The sequence below is a fragment of the Pongo abelii genome, chromosome X (assembly GCF_028885655.2).
Source record: "Pongo abelii isolate AG06213 chromosome X, NHGRI_mPonAbe1-v2.0_pri, whole genome shotgun sequence".
In the NCBI taxonomy this organism is placed as follows: domain Eukaryota; kingdom Metazoa; phylum Chordata; class Mammalia; order Primates; family Hominidae; genus Pongo; species Pongo abelii.
In genome coordinates, this window is record NC_072008.2 from 48,035,897 (window position 1) to 48,045,272 (window position 9,376).

The following is a 9,376-nucleotide window of genomic DNA, read 5'->3' on the forward strand; positions in this document are numbered from 1 at the left end:
TTGGCCTAAGGGGAAATGATGGAACGCTCACGGCCACTGGAGTCCCGAGGAGGCGCGTTCGGCCTTCCCGGTGCTCCACGCCGATTGGCTCAAGGACTGACGGACTGTGAGCAACTAACGAGGCTCGGGGCCTGTGTCGGGGGTGGGGGGCGGGGGTCCGCCTCACACTGATTGGCTTACATGGGATTGAGGGAAGACAGCCTCCAAGGACGGGGGTGGGTGGCCCTGTTTTTCTCTGATTGGCGGATGAGGGACTTCTAGACCTCTGCCAAAACACCAAGGGGGCGGTGCCGCACGCCACGCTGCTCCGCGGAAGCAGGACTTGTATAGAAATGGGCGTAGCAGCCGGCGGGAGTGGGTCAGGCTGGGCTCCGCGTAGGTGGGCAGGGCAACTCTATGGTTAGAGAAGACCATAGAGCTAGGTAGAAGACGAATTTAGAACACAGCGGAGGTAGGAGGGCAGGATGGCTGTCAGGCACACGAAGGAGCACTGAGTGGCAGAAACGAAATGCCTTCAGAGGGCAGGGTTGAACTGCGGCCAGAGTTAAAAAGGGGAGGAACCTGGCTCTGCGTTGATTGGCGGAGGCTGGACTCAACCTAGAATAGGGGCCGGACTAGGGGGAGCGGGATCCAGGTCTGTGCCCATTGGAAGCTGGAACCACTTAGAAGCAGGGGCTAGGGCTGAGTTAAGAGTTTGGGTGTAATTTAGGGTACCTGGGAAATGATTGGGTGTGTGAAAGGGTAAACCTTAGGGCCCTTTGATTGTTGTGGGAATGAACAAACCTCCACCATGAATTGGCCCATTCTCTATGGCAATTCAAAGGGTGGTGTCTAGGAAAAGGAATGGAAGAAAGGGTGAGGTGGGGGGCCCAGGTTGCCAAGATGACAGAAGAGAGGGCAGTGCATAAGGTCAACTGGCAAATACTGCCAGGCAACAGGCTGGAGGCAGGACTGCTGGGGCATTTTAGAGGTTCCACAGAGAGACTGGATCTCTGGGTCTCTCAGTAACTTTGTGCCCTAGGAACAGGCCCCCGTGGCAACCAGCAGGGTTTATGGGGAAAAAGAAGGGCCATGTGACTCAAAGGCATTCAGGCTCTTTAATGTCTGAGGATGGGGGGAAGAAGTCAATGGTGAGGCTTCTCTGGGAAATTCTGCAGGCCTTGTAGTTCTCTAAGCCCCTGAAAAAGAGGACAGAAGAGATTGAACAAAGACTGAGTCTGGGTTACGCCCCTAGGCTTGCTCTGACCTCCCTCCCTTGACTCCAGTTTAGAGGGAAAGATGGTCCTTCCCTTCTTTTGCTCTCTCCCTTCTTCAGGTCACCACCCTAAACACAGAGTCTGGTAGTGGGGTGAGCTGCTCTCACCTCTAGCAACATGTGGATATGGGCTTTGATATTCATGGAGTCCTTGGTGAGGCTGTTGCTGAGCCTAGAGAAAAGAAACAAGAAAGGGCAAAATGGGCCCCACTTATGACTATGAGGATGACCCTTCCTTATCACTTCAAGATCTACATATATCCTGGATGATTTCCACCTGGCTCATTCCTATGCAGAAATGCCAAGCCACCATCTGGTTTTCACTGATTCAAAGATTATTAAATGCCTACTGTATGCCAGGCAATTTTAAGCACTGGGAGATAGCAGCAAACACAACAAACAAAACTCCCGGCCTGATGGACTTCAAATTCTTGTAAAGAAAGGCATACAAAAAAACCAATGGAATAAAAGCTATGTTGTGTCAGATGGTTCTAACTACAATAAAAAAAATTAAAAATGAGAGATAATAAGGAGTACAGGAGTGGGGGGCTGCAATTTTAAATAGAAGGCTCAGGGATGGCTTCACTGAGAAGCATTTGAGTAAAGACTTAAAAGACAGTGAATTTTGAGTAGTGTGGCTATATGGAGGATGTGTTCCACACACAAGGGGCAGCAAACACAAAGGCACTGAGGTGGGAGTGTGCCTGGCATGTTTGAGGTGCAGCAAAGAGGCCACTCTGGCTGGAGAAGAATAAGTGAAGGGGGAATGTAAGAGGTGAGGTCAGAGAGGTAATGAGGGAGACAGACTGTGTGAAGCCTACAAGGCCATGGTAAGGACCCTGGCTTTGACCTTAAGTGAGATGGGAGCCAAGGGAAGGTTGCGGCAGAGGAAGGAGGTTGAATTACATGAACCAGTCAGTTGACTCCTTTTCTCTAAGCCAGTTTGGATCAGATCTCACCCAAAAGAATCCTAATTGATATAAAGGGTCAAGGAAGGCCTTTCTCAAGAATAAAGAATGAGAAGGAACTGAAGAATGCCTAATGGTTAAGCAGTAGGAAGGCCTATTTCACAAAAAGGACAAGAGGCAACAAAGAGCTGTTTGAGAAGCAGTGAGGTCAGAGTGTTAGAAATTAAGTGAGTGGTGAGGGAAAGTGGCCTAAGACAAGGTCCAAGAGGTAGGAGGAGGTTAGATCACACAGGGTCTTGATATAATAAGGAATGTGGATTTTATTGTGCTGTCAATGTAGGAGTCAGTTTGAGGGGTAAATGAAACTAAATACTGTTGGAAAAGTAGAGAGCAATAAGATAGGATGTTAAATTGGAAAAAAAAAGTAGTATGAACCCATGTATATACCAATATCTCCCACATTTTTATTTCTAGCCCAGAACTCTCTCCTGAACTTGACTAGGAGTTTTAATGACATCTTCTAAAAATCCACTTCAGTGTTTAATAAGTGCCTCATACTTAACAGGTTCCAGACTAAACTCCTGACCTTCCCCTCCAAATCTACTCCTCCCCTATCTTCTCCATCTCAGATAATGGCAACTCCATCCTTCCAGTTGCTCAGCCAAAAACCTGGACTCCTCTCTCTCACACTTCACACATCCAGTCAGCCATTCTTCTTAAAATCACGACTGTTCCATTGCAGGTAATACTTCTGATCTCCATGATATGCTTTCTCCATAGCACTGTCAACATCTGACATATTACATCATTCATTTGTTTATTGTTTGTCTCCCCTGACTAGAATGTCAGCTGTATGAGGGCAGATTTTGGTCTTTTTTGTTTCCTGCTGTATCCCCAGGGACCAGAACAGTGTGTGGCACAGAGGAGGCACCCAACGTATGTTGAATGAATAAGTGACTACTCCATTCAAAGGAACCTGAAGTTGGTTGAGTGTATGTTTAGGGACAGGAAATAAATGAAGTATGGGTGTTGTTGCCAGAGAGCAAGAATACTTTCAAGAATATTCTGGGGGTAATGCTTAAAGAACAGAAGAATGAACCTGATCAGCTCCTAAGGGACAATTTGAACATCAAAAAAGAGAACAAAATTAGTTAATGGTATAAGCTTACCTTATGAAAACCTATGAGTTCAACACTTTAAAAGGGAGAAAAATACAGAGTTCACCAAATGCTAGCTGTAACATAAAAGGGATATGTTTATTACTACTGATTTATTTTTGTTTGCTATGTGAGAAGCAAATTACTACTGATTTAGTATGTAAGGCAGTGTGAATAGTCATATGGTTAAGCTGTTTCTTTTTTTTTTTTTTTGAGACGGAGTCTCACTCTGTCGCCCAGGCTGGAGTGCAGTGGCGTGATCTCGGCTCACTGCAACCTCCACCCTCCGAGTTCAAATGATTCTCCTGCCTCAGCCTCCTAAGTAGCTGGGATTACAGGCGCCTGCCACCGTTCCCGGCTAATTTTTTGTACTTTTAGTAGAGACGGGGTTTCACCATCTTGGACAGGCTGGTCTTGAACTCCTGACCTCGTGATCCACCCGCCTCGGCCTCCCAAAGTGCTGGGATTACAGGCGTGAGCCACCGCGCCCAGCCGTTAGGCTGTTTCTTCTATAATTACATGTCTATTCATGAGATGTGGATGTGTACTCCTTTCCGTGTCATCAGGAAAGAATATACAGATTTCACCCCTTCCACTTCCCAAACAAAGAAATATACTAAGAACAGGAAGAACTGACACTTTTGATCACATAAAATGACCAGAAAGTTAGTTCAAAGTATATCCCAAGTAACCAAATATTTTAAAGAGAGCCAGCTACATAGACTCAAATCCTCATCTCTTAGAAAAATTAAACTTCTAGACAATCCTACTAAGTACAATAAAGCAGTAAGAGTCAACCATATTTTTCATCACACTAACAGACCAGGTCAGTACATCAAAAAGACCAGGCAAGGGGGCAGGCACTGACAATTTAAATACTTCATTTTGGGGAAGTACGTGGAGTCTCAAAACATTAAAATCTATTTGATAGGCTCAGGAATCCTGTGACATAACAAGGAAAGCCTTCTTATACAAACTGAACTTCAGCTGGGCGCGGTAGCTCACACCTGCAATCCCAGCACTTTGGGAGGCTGAGGTGGGCAGATCACCTGAGGTCGGAGTTTGAGACCAGCCTGGCCAACATGGCAAAACCCTGTCTCTACTAAAAATACAAAAATTAGCCGGGAGTGGTGGTGGGTGCCTGTAGTCCCAGCTACTTGGGAGGCTGAGGCAGAAGAATCCCTTAAGCCCAGGAGGCAGAGGTTGCAGTGAGCCAAGATCGCACCACTGCACTCCAGCCTGGGTGACAAGAGCAAAATTCCATCTCAAAAACAAACAAATTGGACTTGGTCTAAATGATCACCAGTTCAGAATTGTGTTGACCATGAAAGCAAGCCGTTTAATTAAACTATTTGCTAATTGGTCTGAACACCAAGAATCAGAAATCTCAGCAGGTCTGAGGTTCTTTTGGGTCCACTAACACCTGCTAGTCCTTCCCATGGCTGGAAAGGTTTGAAAAGATAAAAATTACTGAAACTCTAAGGGAGGCAACTCTGGAAAAAATGAATGTAGGAACAGACATAAACATAACCAACAAAGAAGTTTAAATCAATGGTACACTTGTGAGATGTTGTTAATCTAAGTGTATTGCTCAGTGCCCCCATGCTCATTCCATTGAAACCAAGCTCACCTCTCTTGGTAGTTTCACTAGCATGCCAGGCACACTATTCCTCTTGCCAGGAATGCTCTTTGCCAGATAGCCCCATGGCTTCGTCACTCAGTCAAATGATTCAAATGTCCCTTCCTCTGGGAGGCCTTCCCTAGCTACATTTCAAATCCCTCATCTATGCTCCCAACTGCCCTTCCCTGCACAAAACTGTAAATCAAGCTTGTCCAACCCGCAACCAGTGGGCCACATGTGGTCCAGGACGGTTTTGAATGCAGCCCAACACAAATTCATAAACTTTCTTAAAACATTATGTGATTTTTTTTGCAACTTTTTTTTTTCTTTTAGCTCATCAGCTATCATTAGCATTAGTGTATTTTATGTATGGCCCAAGACAAATCTCCCAGTGTGGCCTACGGAAACCAAAAGATTGGACACTCCTGCCTTAAACTCAACTGGAGCCCACACTTTATCTCCCCATCACCCCCAACACAGATCTGCTTCAATAACCACTTTAATTTGCTTCCAGCATACCCTTTCAAATTATTTCAACAAACACAAAGCCAGGTACAGCGGTGCGCCTGTAGTCCCAGTTACTTGGCAGGCTGAAGCAAGGGGACTGCTTGAGCCCAGGAGTTTGAGGATGTAGTATGCTATGATCGCAGCTGTAAACAGTCACTGCATTCCAGCCTGGGCAACACAGCGAGACACCATCTCTTAAAAACAAAAACACAGAGTGTCTACTATATGCTTGTACTACTCTAGTCACCTGGGTATAAGGGAATAAACCAAATCTCCCCCTTTGTAAAACTTACATTCTAATTGGAGGAGACAACATGAGAAAGAAAGAAATTACATAGTAAATATTAGGGGGTGATAAGTGTTAGTAGAAAAAAAGTAGAAGGAGGGGAATCAAGCATGCCAGGGGCTGTAATTTGAAAGTTAGGTTACAGAGGGCCTCGTTGAGGAAGTGACATTTAAGCAAGATGAGTGAGTGAGGAGAAAGGAAGCCATGTGGGTACTGGGGAAAAGAGCAGTGCAGGCAGAGAGAACAGCTACGGCAATATCCCTGTGGTGGGATCATTCTTAGGGTGTTGAAAGAAGCATGTGAAGGTGAGTGTGGCAGGAACACAGTGAATGAATAGTAAAATTAGCAGGAAGTGAAATCATAGGTAACTAGTTTTCTTGTTACCAATTCTAACAGGCTGAGACCTCATGGATCTGGTCATAATTGTATTTATGTACAACAGTATAGTTCTTCTAGATTGTAAGCCTTCAAGGAACTCTTCTGTCTTGTTCACTGCTGCATTCCCACTGCTAAGCACAGTGCCTGCCATACAGAAGATGCCCAATAAATGTTTGCGTGAATGAACAATACAAATATCATTTTTTGAGTGCTTATTATGTGCTACACATGGGCTTTGCAACCCCATTTCTTCAGCCCCAGCTCTGAAGTGGAGGGGAGATGAGTCCTTAAGTATCATTCCAGGCAGCCATGGGTAAAGGGAGAAGAGTGTTGGAAATGGTGGTGTTTTTACACACTATCCTCATGGAATGGACTTACTCTGTGAGGAGAGAGCTCTTACGATCAATGAACTTGAGAGCTTCTGCCAATGTCAACTCCAGGAAAAAACCATATCCCAGGGCCACATAGATGCGTGAAGTATCTGGGCTGAGGAAAGAGAGGTTAGAGGAAGTGGGGAGAAGTCCTTATCACTGTTTAGCATAGTTTATGTTTTGCTCCCCACCCTTCCCCAAATTGAGGCTCTGGGAAGGCAGGGATTTTGTCCTATTTTATTCACTGTCACATCCCCAGCACCTAGCTTATATCCTACTGGAATATAAAATCTCGCATAGTGCCTGGTACATAGAAGATACTCAAAAAAATATATGTTGCATGAGGGAAGGGGTAAGCTGAACCCTGTGGGCTCAGAGGGGCGGGTAGACACTCACACCACTGTGTCAACGAAGAAGTTACAGCCCAAATCCACCTGCATATATAACTCCGAGTGCTTAGCTTCCTGTGGGGCCAGGGAAAAAGAGGTAGGGGTCAGTGGTGAACTCTTAGGTCAGGTGACAGATTTGGGTCTGGAGTCTCTCTTCCCATTTCCCTCCCTTGCCCACACATACCAAAAAAATGGTACCCAATCCCATAGTCTTTACCTGGAGTCGCTCAATGACATTTCTTAGTTGAAGGTATTTGGCCAGCTGCTCATATACCTTGTCTCGATGGTCCAGCACCTTTCTGATGGGACGAAAGTACAATGGTGACCAATAGGCAGCCCCATTCCTCCTAGTATACCTCATATCATGACCCTCTGAGACTCTCATGTCACCATACACTGAAAAGGCTTTTTAGTGCATAAGTTAATTTTGGGCTCTGGGTCAGACTGCCTGGGTTTGGATTTGGGCTCTATCCTTTACAGATAGTGACTTTGGCAAGTAAATAACCTGTTTGGGACTCAGTTTCCCCATTTATAAAATACAGATGACAGTATTACCTTGTAGAGTCATTAGGATTAAATAAGCATTTACTACAAAGCATCTAGAATAATGCCTACCAAATGGTAAACTCTATATACGTGTTAGCTATTATTACTATTATTACACTCCCAATACTGAACTCCAATCATAATGTCCCATCCTCACCCTAGAAAAATCCTCCATCTCTTTTAGGACGCTCATAGTCCTAGTTCTGAACACCTTATTTCCTGCTTAGATTAACAAAGATTGCAATAATATTTCTTCACACTCACTGAACCTCTACTATGTTTCAGGCATCCATGCTAAATTCTTTACAAAGATGGGACACATAAAAAACTCCAAACCACTACATGGGGAAGGTTCCAGAAAACTCCCCATTTCACAGAAGAGTAGTTTATAGGGCACAGAAAGGCGAGGTAGGACGTATTCACAAGGCTGAAGAATGTCCGAGCCAGGATTCGAACCCGAGAACTGTGGCTCCAGAAAACAAGCCTTAATCCGTTAAACATTGGAGGCCGCGCATGCGCTGACACGCCCCCTGCGATGAACGCCACGTCCCAGCCAAACTGCACCTCGGATGTTGTCCCCACTTCTCGCTCCAAGGAGCGCGGGGCCGGACTCTGAACGCCTCGCCCGCCAATCCAAAGGGTTGGCCCTAACTTTGAACGCCCCACCCACCACGTGGAATGTTCCAAACGCCCCGCCCCCCGCACTGTCACTCACCGCAAGTCCCGCTGCAGCACGTCACTGATGAATGTCTCGTAGCGCAGCACTTTCTCCCCCGTGGCCTCCACCGCCCGCCGCTTAGGGGGCGTCGCCATGATGGGCTCCTGGGGAGTGGGGAGGGGGAAGACCATGTTGACCGCTCCAGTTTGGCCTCACACACAGTTCATCTCTACCCTCTCAACGCTGGGAATCGGCTTGTCCGGCTCAAGCTGAAGGTTCAGCCTTCCGCCCCTCCCAACTCGGGGACCCGGCCACCCAGGGACACCCAAGCGCGGCCTTTACCTCAGGGCCGCCAGCAATAAGAACGGTTGGTAGGAACCGCGGCTTCCGGGTGGCGCGGGTGAATGACGTAAGTGGCAAGCGCGCTGGCCAACCAAATAGCCAGTTGGGGAGGGGCGGGCCTGAGTGGAAGAAGACGGGCCATAGGGGAGAAGAGAAGGGCGGGGCTTCACGGAATCCGAGGAGATCAAAGAAGACTAGGGCGTGGGAGCAGGGGCCGTCTGGCAATAAACCGGCCAATGGGGGACTGCAAAAGCGGCTCCTGGAGCCTATGGAGACCGTGCGTGGCTGGTGGGGGTGGGATTTAACGGGATTTGGCGGGTTCTAAGGTAGGCGTGACGCACAGGTGGAGGTAGAGAGAGGAAGTGAAGAGTTTAATATTTAAAAGGACCTAAAAATTGACTATGGTTCTGGTCTATAAGGAAGATCCTGTGTGATATGTCCGCCTGGATATTGATTTTTCACACGGGAGGTTTGGGTTTCACTCCTGGCAATGGGACTGAGTATAAGCATTTAAAAGGTTTTAAACAGAGACATTTTCTAAAATTCATCTTTGATAACTCCAGCTCTGCACCCGCAACCCATAAGTGAGGCTCAAGTGGAAATTGACAATGCTCTATGTCTAATCACCTCGTTTGATAGTAAAATGGAGAGGGTGGCTGAAGTCCTCTGCCGAAGATTGGCCATCTTGTAGTTAGGCATAGTTCCCATGTTTTTATTTAAATGGTAAGGTTTTTGTGAATTTATTCTTATGCACTAGAGTGACTGAGTGAATTTATTTTTCAGGTTAGATTTTCAAACAAGAACTTATAACCCAGCAAGAATGGGCCTTTGCCTGGAGAAGAATCCAGACCGTGGGATGAATCCCCAAATGCTATTTTCATCTGTAGAGCCTAGAGCACCCACCCCTACCAAGGAAGTCTTCCCAGATAATTTGTGTTTCATATGTAAAAGCAAGTTT

The 9,376-nt window shown here is 46.4% G+C and overlaps 1 protein-coding gene across 1 annotated transcript; it reads right to left on the reverse strand.

The window, feature by feature from the left end:
• Nucleotides 1–1,078: 1,078 nt before the first annotated feature.
• Nucleotides 1,079–8,267, reverse strand: UXT (ubiquitously expressed prefoldin like chaperone). Its single transcript, XM_009234788.3, has 6 exons — nucleotides 8,134–8,267; nucleotides 7,090–7,171; nucleotides 6,880–6,947; nucleotides 6,491–6,598; nucleotides 1,364–1,427; nucleotides 1,079–1,178 (listed from the first exon to the last, which is right to left on the reverse strand). The coding sequence occupies exons 1-6, from the start codon at nucleotides 8,265–8,267 to the stop codon at nucleotides 1,125–1,127; spliced, it is 510 nt and encodes a 169-aa protein (XP_009233063.1). The 3' UTR covers nucleotides 1,079–1,124.
• Nucleotides 8,268–9,376: the final 1,109 nt, after the last annotated feature.